At 58.7% G+C, this 18002-nt stretch overlaps 3 protein-coding genes across 4 annotated transcripts in view; 1 reads left to right on the forward strand and 2 right to left on the reverse strand.

Annotated features, from left to right (window-relative positions):
* Window positions 1-81: 81 nt before the first annotated feature.
* On the reverse strand, window positions 82-6721 carry EMC10 (ER membrane protein complex subunit 10). 2 transcript variants are annotated; one of them, XM_039466261.2, is made up of 8 exons: window positions 6529-6720; window positions 5381-5453; window positions 4326-4435; window positions 3188-3292; window positions 2665-2846; window positions 2482-2575; window positions 1522-1608; window positions 1237-1309 (listed from the first exon to the last, which is right to left on the reverse strand). In XM_039466261.2, the coding sequence occupies exons 1-7, from the start codon at window positions 6640-6642 to the stop codon at window positions 1522-1524; spliced, it is 765 nt and encodes a 254-aa protein (XP_039322195.1). In that variant the 5' UTR covers window positions 6643-6720; the 3' UTR covers window positions 1237-1309. The 2 variants fall into 2 exon arrangements, with proteins under 2 accessions (XP_039322194.1, XP_039322195.1); XM_039466260.2 differs by lacking the exon at window positions 1522-1608 and having other exon boundaries at window positions 82-1309; window positions 6529-6721.
* A 144-nt stretch (window positions 6722-6865) lies between these two features.
* Window positions 6866-14071, forward strand: GARIN5A (golgi associated RAB2 interactor 5A). Its single transcript, XM_074385677.1, has 5 exons — window positions 6866-7064; window positions 8179-8279; window positions 8657-8787; window positions 13099-13372; window positions 14015-14071. The coding sequence occupies exons 1-5, from the start codon at window positions 6995-6997 to the stop codon at window positions 14069-14071; spliced, it is 633 nt and encodes a 210-aa protein (XP_074241778.1). The 5' UTR covers window positions 6866-6994.
* An 889-nt stretch (window positions 14072-14960) lies between these two features.
* The window catches only part of MYBPC2 (myosin binding protein C2), a 38572-nt gene continuing 35530 nt past the window's right edge, over window positions 14961-18002 (reverse strand). Inside the window, exons 27-28 of the mRNA XM_003940397.4 lie at window positions 17119-17305; window positions 14961-15091 (exon numbers count right to left, since the gene is read on the reverse strand). Coding sequence (XP_003940446.1) covers window positions 15081-15091; window positions 17119-17305 — 198 coding nt within the window. The 3' untranslated portion in view covers window positions 14961-15080. The remainder of the gene's footprint in view (window positions 15092-17118; window positions 17306-18002) is intronic.

Genomic DNA, 18002 nt, shown 5'->3' on the forward strand with positions numbered 1-18002 from the left:
GAGATCATTCTAACCACACGCAGACTGGACAAGAGCATTCACGGGGGCGCTATTTATAACCACACAATGCAGGAGGCGAGCTTGAGGGTCCAACATTCAAGGGCCAGTTTAATAAACTGTCACGTGACACAGCTGAGCTTCACACAGCCTGCGACGTCGGGGATGGCCATTCCTTGGGTTTCTGAATAACATATCAAGTGAGCAGTCAATTTCAGTCAAGCCTGTACATCAGGACCATCTTGCCCAAACAACAGTTGCTTTTGGCTGCCAGAAGCTATAAATGTAACTTTTCAAAACATTCACACATTTCAGCACATTGTCCATGTTTTTAAATAGACTTAAGGTGTGCACAGCAAGGGCTGCAGCCCCTCCCAGTGCCGAGGTCGGGGCAGGACGCTGAGAGGCAGGGGGAGGGTGGAGGGGTTCTATTGACAGTGTATCGCCTTTGACTCCACTAACTGTTGGTTTTGTTTTCACTTTAAACAAAGGTAAAAGGTTGGTTTCCTTTTTACCTTAAAACTTTTCCTTCAAGTCTGGAGGCCTGTCACCCACCAGGCAAGGACTCCTTGTCTGCACTAGGCAGACAAATGTCAAACCTCAACCCCAGGGACGGTGCTAGGAGTGGGGCACAGGAGCCTCTGGCCATCCAGCCTCGGCTTTCACACCTCTGCCCCTAAGGAGGGGACCCAGGGTGCCCCCAAGGGGGCACAGAGGGAGACTGCGTCCCAGTCCAGTATCAGAATGAGGGGGCTGCTGCAGGAGCCTGGACGGGACCACCTAGCCCAGCCAGGGGCAGGAGGGTGAGACCACCAGGAACAAAGGCACAGAGGCTGGAGAAGGCGGCATGTTCCCAGACTGCACGGCTCAGGGTGGGGGACACGGGGTCACAGGGGGAACACTGGCCAGGATCTCGGGCTCTATTCCATGGGCAGGGAAGTCCCTGGGGCTGCATGAGGTCACAGGGGAGGTGGGCACAGGAGACGCAGGCGCAGGAGACACTGGCACCTGTGCCAAAGCCCCAATCCAGCCACTTCTCTGCCAGCAGGAAGGCAGAGGACAAGTGGCTGGCCCAGGTGCCTTGTGGGATGGGGAAAGGAGGGGCCAGCAAACCATTCTTGGGATGGCTGAGGACACGGGGGACTCCAGCGGAAAGGGAGGCCCTGGGCGTGCAGGACGGGAAGCTGACCAGCCTGGGCCCTCACCGGCCACTGCCCCCACCGCCGCCCCCTCCCCCACCCCCACCCTGGCCCCCAGTGTCCGGCGCTCCTGACATCATGAGGAACAGGACGACGGGAATGATGTACATCCACTGCGGCCAGACGGAAGGACAAACAGACACAAAAGAGAGAGAGAGAGAGAGAGAGGTGAGTGTGGGTCGCACCCACTCAGGGTGGGAAAGGTGGGGCCCGGTATGAGGGGAGGCCAAGTGAGGGGGGGGCGCCCAGGTCTCCTACATCACTACAGGTGGGGGAGGGCCGGCGGGGCACAGGGAGGGGCAGGGGCAGGGGTCTCAGTCCTCACTCAGGCCTCCTGCGGTGGTGGCGCGGGCCCTGGCGCAGCAGGACGCAGGGCTGTGAGCAACACGGCCCCCCCCAGGATGAGGTGCCACTGGGGAGGGAGGAAGCGCAGGTCAGGGCTAGCGGGCAGCCGTGGGGCCCTAGGGCCAGTGAGGAGCGGGAGGGTGCTCCAGTGGGGCTAAGCCTCCAGGCATCCGTCTCCCTGCAGCACAGCTGCTGGACTATGTGGGAGGAGTGGGTGAGGCCCTCGGGCAGGGCGCGCAGCATGGCAGGGCTCAGCCATGCCAGCCTCAGCATCCTCCTGGCCTCCCTTGAGCCACGCCAGCCTCCTTGCTGGCCCTGTCCTGCATGGGGTCCTATGCCCCAACCTAATCCCCGTCTCCACACTCAGGGACCAGAGGCCTGGGCGGAAGCCACCTATTCCATGGGCAGGGGAGCCTCCCATCCCCAGCACCCCCACCCTGTGCCTCGGCCTCCACGCACCCCACACTCAGACCTGCTGCCGGCCGCACAGGCCCCTCGCTCCTCGGCTCCAGGCAGCCTCCCCGCACCCTGCTGCCCCCACGGCCTTCCCTGGGCCGCGTCCCTCCCAGACCCACTCCTCTCTCCTTCCTGTACGACCCCCGGGGAACCAATCGCCCCACCTTTCCAAGCCTCCCTGGTTCCTCTCCAGCCTCACAGCTCCAGCCTCGCTCAGGCCGAGCCCTCCCCCAGGCCCCTGGGCCCTAGAGCTGCCTGACCTCCCCTGACCACACCTCCTCGCCCTCCTCCTGCAAACAAGCCTGGACAGCCCTCAGCCCAGGTACCAGGACGACACACAGGAGGTCCGGGGCAGGAGGGGTCCCCAGCAGGAGGCCGGGAGGATGAGGAGCAGGCCTGAGCACCACGGGCAGGAGCAGGGAGGGCCTGGCCAGACACCAGCACTGTCAGGAAGGGAATGGGAAGGCAGGGGAGCCCCACTCACATATTTGGCAAAGAAGGACTTCTGCTCCTGGGGGTTCTTGGCCTTCTGGGCCTGCTCCATCTCTAGTCGCTCAATGAAGGCTGCCGTCTCAGGGCTGGTGGGAGGGGAGAGGAGAAGGGTGAGGCCCAGAAAGGGCCGGGGCAGGCGGCAAGGTCATCGCAAAGGCAGCAGACTCGAGCTCACCCTGGGGCTGTGGTGGGCGGCTGCAGCTGCACCGATGTGTTGAACAGCTCCAGGTCCACATCCTCCACCTCGTGGCCCCGGCAGCCCCCAGGGTATGTCACCACCGACACGCCCACCACATTGCCAGCCACGTCCACGTGCAGGGTCAGCAGGTCCGAGAGGTGCGACTCCACCAGGGAGCACTGTGCGGGGAGTGGGGTCAGCAGAGGTGCGGAGCCTGCCGCCTGGGCTCCACTCTAACCTCCCCTCCGCCCCTCGACAGGGCCACGGCTCCCTGTCACACTCAGGCACAAGCCCAAGCCCAACCACCCCCACCCTAGAGCCCTCACAATGCTGTCCCATGAAAGCACTCACCACCTGGACCCACCCCTCCAGACCAGGAGGCCCTGGAGCGGAGGCCAGGTCTGAGTCTCCCAGGCCTCTGAGGGTTCTAGAAACACTGGGGTTCGAATGGTGGAAGCAGGACCAGGGTAGCGGGTAGGGAGGAAGAGGGAGAGGGGGCTCATCCTCGACACCAACTCACCGCAGGGACAAAGGAGGAGACGTAGCCACCAGCTTCCACGCCATCCAGGGCCCCAGGTCGCCTCGGGACCCGGACCCGGTACAGGCCATTCAGGGCTGCCACATCCTGGGGACCGGAAAAGAGGGTGCTGGTCAGAGGGACAGTGCCATCCCTGGACAGGCTGTGATGCCCACCAGACCTCAGCAAAGGTCCCTCTTCTGACCCACCCGCCTCACAGCCCACACTCCCCAGGCTAGCCGACCTGAGTCTGCCTGGGACTCTTCCTGCTGGGTGGCCCAACTGGTGGGTGAAGCCAGCAGCAGCTGGAGCTGCCCCACCTAAGGGAGAAGTCATCACGAAAAGAACAGAGCCCAGCCCAACGATGGGGTGGGTCCTGAGGACACCATCCCTGTGCCTGAATCCAGCCGTACCGGGCGTCCACCTGACGCGTGGACGTACCCGTTACACGCACAATAAATTCTCTTTGGGGACAGCTGTGACAGAGAGTCACGTGGGCGCCATGCACGAAGGCTGCTCACGCACACCTCACCACGTGGCCTCCAGAATCAAGCCTGTGCTCCCCAGCCTCCCTCGCTGCCGCACCTGGCCTGTGGGTGGAGGTGGGCTGTGCCGGCTTTTGCAAGCGTCCTCTAAACACTGCTGTTCCTTCTGTCCCTCCTTCTCCCCGTCTATCCTGCTGCCTGGAGCCCTGGCGCCTCTGTGCACGACCCCTACGAGGACTGAGCCGGGCCCTGGAGGCTGTCGCAGCCCAGGGCGGCAGGAGAAGGCTCCTGTCCAACCACGGCTATTCTGAGGATCTCTTTTTCCTCACAAGCGAATTTTGTCTAAGTGGACATGAAACAGCTCAGCTGAATCTGGAAGAGGAGAGGGGCTGATTGTGTGAAACCTGTCGGGGAAGAGGGAGCAGTGTGCGTGGAGGCCTCGAGGCAGGACATCGTGCCCGCTGGCACTAGGACCAAGTGTGGCACCATTCCACCGGGAGTGGCCATCCTTGGACAGAGAGCAAGGGTGGCAGGAGGTGCTGGAAGCCCACCTGGGCCTGGAGGGAAGGCTGCCGGGCACCAGCACGGGGCAGCTGAAGAGACAGCTGGATACCCTCTATCCCCGTCCACACCCAGCCCTGAGTGCCCCACCTCACCCGGAGTCGGCCCCGCTCCTCCTCGCTGAGCTGCCGCTGTGACAGGGACAAGGTACCATCCTGCTGGTTCCAGAGCAGGGAGCCTCGCTTCCGGAAGTTGGCACTGTCGTCTGTGAAGAGCTCAGACTCAGAGACGCGCCCTCCCCACCCCACATCCTTCAACCCAGGCAGGACCCAGGAAGCTCAGCTTCACATTTTGGCTCAGCCTACACCCGAGTGGCCAGGTTCCCGCCTCATCTGGGCCCCCATTTTCCTATCTGCAAAGTGGGGACACCCCCACCATGTCCCACCTCACGAGGCAACCCCCAGCATACGCATGAACCCCACAGCTCCCAAATCCTGCCTCTGCCTCGACAGGTGACCCAGGGACAGCCACAGAACCTCTCTCAGCCTCAGCTTCCCCAGCTGCAAAACATGGAAGCTGGGGAGTCCAGGAGTTCCCACCTGCCTGGCTGTGTCAGAATCAGGGAGTTGTTCACTGAGCAGATGCCAGGGTCCAGGAGGGGCACCAGCGTCAGGGTTTGCACCCGTGGGTTCGGGGCTTCAGACTCAATGACTACACTCTGGGCAGCACTGGTGATCGGCCCTGGGAACATGCACACCTGCATCATGGCAGTTTAAGTGTGCCTTTGAAGCTGGCCCCAGCTCTGCCACTCACTCACGAGGAGACCTTGTGTGGCGCCCACTCTGAGCCTGTTTCCTCTTCTGGAAAAAGAGACTGACCCGATTGCCTTCCACCTCACACAGCTGCTGTGAATGAGCTAATACTTGCAGAGTGTGGAACCGCTAATGCCAGGCACCTGGCACTGATAAGGAAACTCGGCTCTGAAATGACTGCTCTGCTGACCTTTTAAAAACTGAGATTTTTCTTACAGGCAAGGGGGTATTTAAACAGTGTTTCTCTTCTTTCATGTCCCCCTTCTCCCCAGCCTGGGGCAAAGCTGTTAGTAAATGGACCAGAGTGAACATAATAGATGGGAGGCGCCCGGACGCCAACTCTTGACTTCTCAGGACACCAATGTTAAGCGTCTAGGAGAAGACGTTGCCTGACTCACCAATCTCAAATGAGTGCTCCAGCAGCAGCCCCACCGTACCGCAGGCCTCACCCTCTCGGCCTTCCACCCCAGCCTGCAGAAGACACAGAAGGCCCCAGTTGAGAACCAACCAAGCCCTCAGCATGGCAGTCACCCACAGAGCCAAGGACAGACTGACGAGTGGGCTGAGGGTGGAGCCTTATCATGGCTGCTTGCCTCTATTTCACTAGGAACCACCCACTTCATGAATATTCATGATATCGACACCCCCCCCCCAACTCCCAGAAAACCCGACCCTAGAAACACGCCTAACCTCATTGCCAAAGCAAGTATCCCAAGGTCACTTCCAAGCATTGCACCACAAATACTCTTGAGTTAAAGGACACCCTCTCCCAAGGCTTCCTTTTCATGCTAAGACCTCATTATCACCTGACAGCCCCAATAGCCAAGATCCAGCCTGAGTTCAGTTCCTACTAAGCACATTCAAGATTCATGCTTTCCTTTTCTCCAATCTCCAAACTTGCATATTCACGCATATTCAGGAGGCAAAACTCCTCTCCAATTCCTCAAAAGCGCCCTTCCCATGCATGTCTTATTTTCTTTTTCTAAGACAGCGTCTCGCTGTGTCACCCAGGTGGTGATCTCAGCTCACTGAAACCTCTGCCTTTAGGGTTCAAGCCAATCTCCTGCCTCAGCCTCCCGAGTAGCCGGGATTACAGACGCCTGCCACCACACCCAGCTAACTTTTGTATTTTTAGTAGATACGGTGTTTCATCATGTTGAGCAAGCTGGTCTCGAACTCCTGACCTCGAGCGATTCTCCCGCCTTGGCCTCCCTAAGCACTGGGATAACAGATGAGCCACAGTCCCTGGGTTCCCCACGCCTCTTTCATTTTAACCGCCGGGACTTCCGACTTGCCAAGATTCCACCACCCCCGCCCCGCCCCCTCATACATATGCCAGAGCTGTAATTCTCCGTCCCAGTCGCTGCAACCTGGTGCACTGTCGAGGACCCTCCTGGGCGTGCGTGACTGAACCTGTTTCCAGGGCTCTCCCACCTCTTCCCTATTGGCCCTGCGCAGCCTCCCTCCCTCTGTAACCCACCTAAAGACCCCAAGACCCGAGACGTCCGTAGGCCGCGCCGGCTATGCAAAACTAACGAGCACTTACCACCCGCGTACCGGCCGCGGCCCGGCAGCCGCTGCCCCGGGCTCGACTGGGCGCTGCTACCGCCATCAGCAAGAGCAGGAGTAGCCGGGTCGCCCCAGCACTGGCCGCGGCCATTTCGGCTCCTTCCCACCCGCCAAGGGACGGACGCGAGCCAAGAGCCGCGGAGCACGCCGGGAGAAACACGCCGCATCCTGACGTTCGTGCGCTTGCGCTAGGCTCCGGCGCCTGCGCACTGGCGCCCGTCCGCACCTGGGGCCCGACGTCACCAGGATGAGACCGCCTCTTTATCCTGGGGTCCCGGAGCCGCCCCTCCAGTGACGTCATCACAACCCCAGGCGTCCGCTTCTATGTGACGTCATCCAACCCACTCCGCTTCGTGGCGTCACAGTACCTGTAGCCCCCCCCACCCCCTCGCTTTCTCCCTGGGCTCCTCCCTCCGCTCCCGTCAAGGTTCGGGGACATTGCGATGAGAAGGGAGCGAGGGCCTAAGCCCGCCCTTGGTGGAGCTGGTGAGGCAGAACTAGGTGGGATGGCAGGTGAGAGCGGGAGCCAGACCTGGAGGGGTTGGACCTGGTGAGGGAACCAAGTAAGGGATGGGGCTAGCAATTTGGGGAGTGCAGATTAGTTCAACCATTGTGGAAGACAGTGTGGCGATTCCTCACGGATCTAGAAACAGAAATACCATTTGACCCAGCAATCCCATTACTGGGTATATATCAAAGGATGATAAATCATTCTGTTATAAAGACACATGTTTATCATGGCACTGTTCACAACAGCAAAGACTTGGAATCAACCTAAATACCCATCAATGATAGACTGCATAAAGAAAATGTGGTAGCCGGGCACGGTGGCTCACGCCTGTAATCCCGGCACTTTGGGAGGCCCAGGCGGGTGGATCAGGAGGTCAACAGATCGAGACCATCCTGGTCAACATGGTGAAACCCCGTCTCTACTAAAAATACAAAAATTAGCTGGGTATGGTGGTGCGTGCCTGTAATCCCAGCTACTAGGGAGGCTGAGGCAGGAGAATTGCTTGAACCCAGGAGGCGGAGGTTGCAGTGAGCCAAGATCGTGCCATTGCCCTCCAGCCTGGGTAACAAGAGTGAAAATCCGTCTCAAAAAAAAAAAAGAAAGAAAGAAAGAAAAAGAAAATGTGGCACATATACACCATGGAATACTATGCAGCCACAAAAAAGGATGAGTTCATGTCCTTTGCCGGGACATGGATGAAGCTGGAAACCATCATTCTCAGCAAACTGACACAAGAACAGAAAACCAAACACCACATGTTCTCACTCATAAGTGGGAGCTGAACAATGAGAACACATGGCACAGGGAGGGGAACATCACACAATGGGGACTCTTGGGAGACTGGGGGACTAGGGGAGGGATAGCATTAGGAGAAATAGTTAATGTAGATGACGGGGTGATGGATGCAGCAAACGACCATGGCACGTATGTAACTATGTAACAAACCTGCACGTTCTGCACATGTACCCTAGAAATTAAAGTATAAAAATTGGGGGGCATCTGATACCCTGTCCTCTGTGCGGGGCTGTGCTGGACCCTCCCCAGCTGGGGAGCCAGGCACAGCCTCCCAGGATCAACCCGCGGACATCACCCCCCTAGAATGCCTCCTGGTTCCAGTCTCTCCCACAGGCCGCCCCAGACAGCTGCAGCGCCACCTCCTGAGCGGCGAGTTCGACCAGTTGCGGGACTTCCCCATCTTTGAGAGCAACTTTGTGCAGGTGGGGAGCCCCAGAACCCCCTCAGCCCGAGCCTTGGCCTGCCTCCTGACCTCCTCTTCCCTTGGAAAGCCCCTGCCCCCACATAACGTCCATCTCGTGGGATTCCTGACTGCCAACTCCACGTGACGTCTGGTGCCCCATACCTCTAGCTCTTTAGATTCTCGGTGAACCCTAGCCTCTAACTCCCTTGCCTCAGTTTCCCTGACTTTCCACCCCTATGATTCTTGACCTTGAATTCAAAGACATCTGGCCCCCAGCCTGAGTTTCAACTCACCTGGTTCACGACCTTTTCCCCTATCAGGATTCCTAACCTCTGATACCTCCCCAGTTCTGCCCCCACATCCATCCTGCCCCTAACCTCTGACCTCTGGCCCCAGGTGACTCGGTTGGGAGAAGTTGCCAACAAGGTCACCATGGGGGTGGCAGCCTCCAGTCCAGCCCTGGAGCTCCCGGACCTCTTGCTGCTGGCCGGCCCTGCCAAGGAGAATGGACACCTGCAACTCTTTGGGTGACCGCCCCCACCTCAGCCGAGATCCCTCCTCCCTCAGCTCCAGGCACCTGAGTCCCCAGCAGCAACTCCCCTCAGCCAGACCAGCCCCAGGGCCAGGACCCGGGGGTGCTACCAGCCCTCCCTGAGCTGCCACCTTCCTGGGAGAACAAGGACAGAGGAATCCTCCAGGGGCCAGAAATTGGGGACTAGACAGACCCGAAGAGGACAGTCCTCAGCCACGCCCCAGCAGGGCTCGGGAGAATGACCGTGTCCGCAGCGCCCGCTCATGCCAGATGCCCCTGGGCTGTGCATGTGATCTCACCCTGACCTCATATCCTCACATGGTGGGGTCCCTTAGCCCCATCCTCCAAAGAGCTCAACTGAGGCTCAGAGAGCTGGGAGCCAGTTGCCCAGGGTCCCACTGGCAAGTCTGTCATGAGCTCTCAGTTCTTTTTTTTTTTTTTTTTTTTTTGAGACGGAGTTTCGCTCTTGTTACCCAGGCTGGAGTGCAATGGCGCGATCTTGGCTCACCGCAACCTCCGCCCCCTGGGTTCAGGCAATTCTCCTGCCTCAGCCTCCTGAGTAGCTGGGATTACAGGCACGTGCCACCATGCCCAGCTAATTTTTAGTATTTTTTTAGTAGAGACGGGGTTTCACCATGTTGACCAGGATGGTCTCGATCTCTTGACCTTGTGATCTGCCCGCCTCGGCCTCCCAAAGTGCTGGGATTACAGGCTTGAGCCACCGCGCCCCGCGAGCTCGCAGTTCTTGAACCCACCTGTGCCTCACCCCACACTGCTCACACCTGTAATCCGAGCACTTTGGGAGGCTGAGCGGGCAGATCACTTGCGGCCAAGCGTTCAAGACCAGCCTGGCCAACATGGCGAAACCCTGTCTCTACCAGAAATTAGCCTGGCGTGGTAGTGGGCTCCTGTAATCCCGGCTACTTGGGAGGCTGTGTCAGGAGAATCGCTCAAACTTGGGAGGTGGAGGATGCACCCCAGCCTGGGCGACAGAGACTCTGTCTAAAAAAAAAAAAAAACCTCATTGCTGGTCCCAGTGCAGTGGTGTGACAACTAATTGATCACAATCAGTTAAGATTTCTTTGTTCATGCTACTGCACTCCAGCCTGGATGACAGAGTGAGTGAGATTTTTGTTTCAAAAAAGAAAAGAGAGAAGGGAGAAACAGGAGAAAAGAAAAGAAAAACAGTAATGCAAACATATGAGAAACAAGCACGAAACAGACAGCACCGGCTTTCTCTCACTGGAGGCTCCAGCCCCAACTCCAACTGTAAACACTGAAATGTTTATGTGCTTATAATATATTCAGAGAAACATTCTGCCAGTGGCTTTCACTTTTTTTTTTTTTTGAGACAGTCTCACTCTGTCGCCCAGGCTAGTGTGCAGTGGTGCGATCTTGGCTCACTGCAACTTCCACCTTCCAGGTTCAAGCGATTCTCCTGCCTCAGCCTCCCGAGTAGCTGGGATTACAGGTGCCCTCCACCACACCCAGCCAATTTTCTATTTTTAGTAGAGGCAGGGTTTCACCATGTTGGCCAGGCTGGTCTTGAACTCCTGACCTTATGATCGGCCCGCTTCAGCCTCCCAAAGTGTGAGACACCGCGCCCAGCCCATGCAATGGGCTCCCTTTGATGATTGCACAAGCTCCCCTGGCTTAGACGCCAAGTTGTGTCCAGCCTCCTGGTGTTAAGGTGATAGACAACATCCTTAAACAAACGCCTGCCCTTAGATGACTTGGGTTCAGATCCCGGCTTCAGTTCATCACTGGCTTTGGCCAAGCTTCCCCTACCTGCCTGTGCCTCAGTTTTCTCATGTGGTTGAGGAGGATAAGAGGAGAGCCCACCGCCGGGCGCGGTGGCTCAAGCCTGTAATCCCAGCACTTTGGGAGGCCGAGGCGGGTGGATCACGAGGTCGAGAGATCGAGACCATCCTGGTCGACATGGTGAAACCCCGTCTCTACTAAAAGTGCAAAAAATTAGCTGGGCATGGTGGCACGTGCCTGTCATCCCAGCTACTCAGGAGGCTGAGGCAGGAGAATTGCCTGAGCCCAGGAGGCGGAGGTTGCGGTGAGCCGAGATCGCGCCATTGCACTCCAGCCTGGGTAACAAGGGCGAAACTCCGTCTCAAAAAAAAAAAAAAAAAAAAAAAAAAAAAAGAGGAGAGCCCACCCTCTAGGTTTGTCGGGTGGAGGGGGAGAAACTGAGTAAATATAATAGTACCTGGGTCAGAGTAAGCGCCCTATAGTGTCAGCTGTTATTCTTCTATGTGGGGGACAATAATCAAGTCCCCCACTGAGGGACGCTAAGGTTTTGCCCGGCATCTCGGTTACAGGCAGTGTGGCAGGGGACATCCATGCGTATGTGTCTGTGCGCAGGTGTGAGGGTGTCTGTGTGCTCCGTTCCTGGCAGTGATACTGCTGGGCCAGAGAGGCCACATGGCTACCCAGTGTTGTGGCTGAGAACACTGGATCTGGACTCCAGTTCCAGCTGTGTGACCTGAGCCAAGATCCCCACGCTTTCCTGACTGCTTCCTGCTCTGCCCGTGGGACCTTGAAACGGGCCAGGGGCCTGAGCAATCGATTTACCCAGATACTCAACAAGCACCCACTGAGCACCTGGCACGTGTCAGCTGTGGGCACCAGGGAAACACCACTGGACAAAACCAGCCAAATCCCCAGGAGCTCCCACTCTACCAGGCAGGCAGAGGGAACAGGTGGCCATTTGTCAGATGGGCAAGGCGTGTGGGGCTACGTCAGACAGGGAGGGACTATGGGTGAGTCTCACAGGGTGGATGCGGTTGAAATAGGCCAGGGGTGACCAGGTGCCGTTGCTCGTGCCTGTAATCCCAGCCCTTTGGGAGGCCAAGGTGGGCGGATCACTTGAGGTCAGAAGTTCCAGAAGTTCCAGCCTGGCCAACATTGTGAAACCCCATCTCTAGTAAAAATACAAACATGAGCCAGGCATGGTGGCGGGTGCCTGTAATCCCAGCTAGTCAGGAGGCTGAGACAGGAGAATCACTTGAACCCGGGAGGCGGAGGTTGCGGTGAGCTGAGATTAAACTACTGTACTCCAGCCTGGGCAACAGAGCAAGACTCTTATCTCAAAAAATAAAATGAAGAAATAGGCCAGGGGAGAACTCCCTGAGAACATGCCTCCTGAGAAAGACAGAGGGAGATGAAGGGGGTGAGTCGTGGCCGGAGGAAAAGCTTTTCAGGTGGAGGGAACCGTCTGTGCAAAGGTCCTGGGGTTGGACTTAGCCTGGGGTGTTCATGGAACAGCACGGAGGCCAGTGTGGCTGGAGGTGCAGGAGGTGAGGGCAGAGAAGGAACCAGGGGCTCTGCAGGCCTGTGGACCACGGTGAGGACTTTGTTTTCATTCCTGTCCCGCTGAGCCACAGGAGGGCTCTGAGCAGAGGGACCCGGGCTGCCCAAGGTGTTGGCCTGCGCCCTCTGGTGGACTCATGGGGAACTGACTGGAGGGGCTGAGGGCTGAGGCAGGTGGCTGGACCAGAGGTGGCGGAAGAAGGAGTGTTTTTGGATCCTGGATGCATTTTAAAGGTGGCAAGCAAAGTGAGGTGACTCATGCCTCTAATCCCAGCACTTTGAGAGGCTGAGAGGAGAGGATCACCTGAGCCCAGGAGTTGGAGACCAGCCTGGCCAACAAGGTGAAACCCCATCTCTACTATATAAACATGGAAAAATCAGCCAGGCGCGGTGGCACGCCCGTAGTCCCAGCTGCTCTGGAGGCTGAGGCAAGAGGATTGCTTGAGCCCAGGAGGTCGAGCCAGGAGGAGAGTCTTGCTCTGTCACCCAGGCTTGAGGGCAGTGGCGTGATCTCGGCTCACTGCAACCTCCACCTCCCAGGTTCAAGCAATTTTCCTGCCTCAGCCTCCCGAGTAGCTGGGATTACAGGCGCTCACAAGCACCCACTGAGTGCAAATTTAGTAGAGAGAGTCCGCCATGTTGGCCAGGCTGGTCTCGAACGCCGGACCTCAGGTGATCTGCCTTCCTCGGTCTCCTAAAGTGCCCGGAGTACAGGCGTGAGCCACGGCGCCCGGCCCCTGGTGGCAATGTCAAGTAGGGAGTTGCATATTGGAGTCCGGAGTTTAGGGCAGAGGACTAGTGGGAGACAGAAAGGAGACGTGTGGCTGGAAGAAAGACGGAAATGGACTCAAATTCAAGAGGCGATGGAGGTGGAAAAGGATTCCTGGGCCAGAGGGAGGGGTGGCGAGGTGGAGACCCCTGACCCCGATGGTGCCGGCGGACCCGACGGGGTCAGCACCTGAGGCGGCCCCTTCCTCCCACCCAGGCTCTTCCCTTTGCAGTTCGTCCAGCTCTTCGTCCACGACGAAAGCCGCCGGCAGCTCAAGGTCAAGCTGAGCAACCACCGAGCCTTCTACTTACAGCTGCAAGCGCCGCCCGAGACCCGGGACCGCGAGTTCGGCCAGTGGGTGCGGCTGCTCTACCGCCTGCGCTTCCGGTCGGCGCCCGCCGTGCCCTTCACACGGGAGGACCAGGAGCTGGAGGATGAAGACGGGGAGGGCAACGATGATGAAGAGGAGGCCCAGCTGGAGTGCGAGGAGGTGGGGGGAGAGGAGACGCGCGGCGGGGCCGCAGAGGGGAGGCAGCTGAGGACTCCCGGGTCTGAGGGAGGAGGGCCTGGGGCCCGGACTCCTGGGTCTGACGGAGGAGGCGCTGGGGCCCGGACTCCCGGGTCTGACGGAGGAGGCGCTGGGGCCCGGACTCCCGGGTCTGACGGAGGAGGGGCTGGGGCTTGGACTCCCGGGTCTGAGGGAGGAGGGGCTGGGGTCTGGACTCCTGGGTTGGAGGTGGAGGTGACCCAGGGTTATGGGGTCTGTGGGTAGACACCAGCAGGCTCTACAAGGCCTTGGCGCTCCTAATCAAGGGGGCTGTTGTGTCCTACTTGGGAGCACACACAGCCACCCACACCTCTGCCTGTGATATACCACAGTGGGGCCTGGAGAGGGACACCCCAAGTCCTGAAGGAGTGGGGTCAGCCAGGCCCACTGTCCAGTTCTCTGTAGGGCCTTGGAGGTCAAGGTAGGGCAAGGGGTGATGCCAGTTTTGGAAGCTGGGGGCGCTGGAATCTGTGTCCCTCTTGAGACGTCTGGCTCCCCCTGCCATTCCAGCCAGTGCAAAGTCGCTCCCCGCCCGGACTCCCCAATCGCAGGCCAAGGCCTCTGAAATGAACTCTCTCCCCCCAGCTCCAAGCCTCAGAAGCCAGACTTGAGCCCCAGACCTCTCAACTCTGGGGCCTCTGAGTCTTCCAACATCCTTCAAGGTCACCGAAGGGCCAGAGATCAAAGGACATTGCCTCAGGCCCAGGCAGATGAGATATTCAAGTTAATAAAGATCAGCTCCTTAAGAACCTACAAGCAGACCACGAGAGATGCCACCATCGCCAGGTCAGCACAGCGGCCTCACGGGAGTTTGTCCAGCTCGGCCGCCTCCCTCTTTGGCTCACCACCTCTGGCTCTTAGGGCCGCTGCTGAGGCCTAGAGGCCACCCCGCCACCACAGCTGCCTCAATAGAGCAGCCTTCTGGGTGTGGCCTGGGTGCGTCTTTGACTCTCTGCCACCGTGACTGCCACCCAGCCTGTGCCCTCCCTCCCTCCCAGCAGTGTCTCTGGGGCCAGCCTCCACGTGGGCTTGGGTTCACCTTTCTTTTTTTTTTGAGACGGAGTCTTGCTTTGTCCCCGGGTTGCAATGCAGTCACGCCACCTCGGCTCACTGCAACCTCTGCCTCCCGGGTTCCAGCAATTCTCCTGCCTCAGCCTCCTGAGTAGCTGGGACTACAGGTGCCTGCCACCGTGCCGAACTCATTTTTTTATTTTTTAGTAGAGACAGGGTTTCACCATATTGGCCAGGTTGGTCGCGAACTCCTGACCTTGTGATCTGCCCGCCTCGGCCTCCCAAAGTGCTGGGATTACAGGCTCGAGCCACCACGCCCAGCTTGGGTTCACCTTTCACACTCTGTGGCTGCTGTCACACTCTGTGACAACGTGGCTGCCTCACTAAAGTAGCTCTTCCAAGAGGCCACCTCACCGTGGCCTGTGTCACCTCGGCTGCTCCCATCGCCAAACCCAGGGTGACCAACCCCCTGCAGGAGGAAGACGGAGCTACAGAGTGAAGAAGGACAGACACTCCTGGGTCAGCAACACTGTTTTGTTCTTAGCGAAAACTCCACAAGGAACACAGTCCCAGGAGGCTGGGGATTGGGGTCAGGACTCCGCCACAGACTGTCTTGGCAGGTAGGGGACAGGGACAGGTCTCACTGCGGCACTGCGGGAAAAGGAGAAAGCGGGTGAGACGGGGCCGGGTGCGCCTCCTTCTGAAGCCCCAGGCGCCCCCCCCAGGCCCCCCCCAGGCCCCTTCAGCTTCTGCGTCCATGTGACGTCAAGGATGACGGTCACCATCCTGCCCCATCCCCGGCCACCGTGGCTGGACCACCCGTCGTCACAGTGCCCCTGATTACTGCCATTCTGGACCCCAGATGGGGACGTTCTGAGCTGCTGGCTGCACACTGGAATCCCAAGGCCGGGATTTTTCTGAGCTTATTCAACCATTGATCAGGGAGACAGCAGAATATCAGACATTGGGGTGGCCTGGAAAGGCAGTGATCTGGGTGTTTTTGTTTCGTTTTTGAGACAGAGTCTTACTCTGTTGCACCAGGTAGGGGTGCAGTGGCAAGATAGCCCACTGCAGCCTCAACCTCCCCGGTTCAAGTGATCCTCCTGCCTCAGCCCCCTCCCCACCAGGCAGCTGGGATGACAGGCACGCGCCACCACGCCCAGCTAATTTTTTTGGTATTTTCAGTAGAGACAGGGTCTCGCCATGTTGCCCAGGCTGCTCTCAAACTCCTGGGCTCGAGCAACCTGCCTGCCTTGGCCTCCCAGTGTGCTGGGATTACAGGGATGAGCCACCGTGCTTGGCTAGAAGCTGTCCTCTCTGAGCCTTTGTTAAGGGTCCCAGCTGCTCTGTCTGTTGGGCCATCCTCAGAGCCAGGGAAGTCTGAGTGGTTAGGAGTCAGCATCCGGGGGGGACTCTAGAAGTCCACGCTGATGTCATCCTGCTCTGAGGGACAGCTAGTGGCCTCCTCGCTGAGACTGGACTGACAGGTGTCTGACGGGCCAGAGTGCAGGGTGAAGGAGCGGGGGAAGCGTGTTCTAGGAAGAGGGAAGAGCACATGCAAATGTCCAGTGACGGGAAAGCCTGGCCAGTGTAACCGCCAACAGCCTGGTGTGGCTGGAACGTCATGTGAGAACAACTGGGGCAGGTGGGTGCCGGGGCAGATACGGCACCAAGAGCACCAGGTGGAGGGGTGCTGGGGCGGTGGGGAGCCCCCAGTGGGCTGGGAGCAGGGCTGGCGCAGAGCAGGTCTGGGTAGAGAGAGGCCCCTGGGGCCAGTCTAGGGTCAGGGTGGCCGGCAGGAGGGAGAGACTGGAGACAGGGAGGCGGCTGGAAATGGAATCCGGGAGGAAGAGAATGTGGCTTGAGCTGGGGCCGGAGCTGTCGGACTGAGACCAGGGGACAGGGCAGGGAGAGGCAGGGGCTACTGGGTCGGAGCCTGGGGACGGGCCAGGGAGGGGAGGTGTGTCTGGGGGCTCCCATGGCCCCTGGTCATCCGTGTTGACCATGTTTGCTTTAACTGTCAACCCATCTGCCTTTGAGGGCCCAGGCAAACTGGAGGCCTTGGGGACGTTTGCTAAGCCCTTCTCACTCAGCCTCCCTCTCCTTTTTAAATTTTTATTTTATTTATTTTATTTTTTGAGACAGAGTCTCACTTTGTCGCCCAGGCTGGAGTGCAGTGGTGCGATCCTGGCTCACTGCAACCTCCGCCCCCCGGGTTCAAGCAATTCTCTACCTCAGTCTCCTGAGTCGCTGGGATTACAGGTGCGTGCTACCACGCCCAGCTATTTTTTTTTTTTTTAATTTCTAGTAGAAACGGTGTTTCACCATCTCGGCCAGGCTAGTCTTGAACTCCTGACCTCGTGATCCACCTACCTCGGCCTCCCAAAGTGCCGGATTACAGGCGTGAGCCACCGCGCCCAGCCCAGCCTCCCTCTCCTTTGTGCTTCAACTCCTTGGAAAAATCTGACTCCGCCTGCCCAAGCTGGGTCAGGGGCTGCCCGGTCCCAACTTCTACAACGCCCTGCACTGCCTTCAGGACAGCAGCTTCCCAATCCTCCGCTAGAGGGCGGGGCTCACTCGTCTCCAGGGCTCAGCAGTGCTTAACCTGCGGCCTCGGGCCAGGCTGGCACAGGGCCCGAGCAAGGGTCAGCCAGTGCTGGGGACGGCGAGGCCCTCACCTCGGACCTCCAGCTTGCATTCAGCCAGCGCCTCGCCCAGCTCGTTGACGGCCCGGCAGCTGTAAGTCCCAGCGTCGAACGGCGAGGGCCGGCGGATGTTCAGCGTCAGGACCCCCTGGTAGTTGGTCATCAGGAACTTGGGATCTTCGCGGATTTCCATCTTATTCTTCATCCAGACCACTTTCGGCTGTTGAGAGTCAAGGGAGAGGAGGCCAACTTAGAGAGGGCCCCTGGGCAATGCCACAGCGGGGCCCGGGAAGCAGGTCTGGGCTCTGGGCTCTGCCACCCTCTTGCTGGAGTCCTTGGACTCGTGACCTCCCTGACCCTCAGTCTCCTCTTCTGTAAAAGCAGGTTGATAATCCCTATTTCACAGGGTAACGGTGGGGTCTTCTCATTGCTCTCAGGACCAAGAGCTCACTGCTTGTATCAGCCCCCAGGGCCCCACAGTCTTTGACCCCCATTACTCCTCTGCTACAGCCAAACAGGCGGCCTCTGTCCTTCAAACAGACTACGCAGGCGCAGATCTCAGGGCCCTGACGCTGGCCGTTCCCTCTTCTGTACTGCTCTTCCTTCCCTCTTTTTTTTTTTTTTTTTTTTTTTGAGACGGAGTTTCGCTTTTTGTTACCCAGGCTGGAGTGCAATGGCGCGATCTCGGCTCACCGCAACCTCCGCCTCCTGGGTTCAGGCAATTCTCCTGCCTCAGCCTCTTGAGTAGCTGGGATTACAGGCACGCGCCACCACGCCCAGCTAGGTTTTTTTTGTATTTTTAGTAGAGACGGGGTTTCACCATGTTGACCAGGATGGTCTCGATCTCTTGACCTTGTGATCCACCCGCCTCGGCCTCCCAAAGTGCTGAGATTACAGGCGTGAGCCACTGCGCCCGG

Source organism: Saimiri boliviensis, chromosome 14 (assembly GCF_048565385.1).
Source record: "Saimiri boliviensis isolate mSaiBol1 chromosome 14, mSaiBol1.pri, whole genome shotgun sequence".
Lineage (NCBI taxonomy): Eukaryota > Metazoa > Chordata > Mammalia > Primates > Cebidae > Saimiri > Saimiri boliviensis.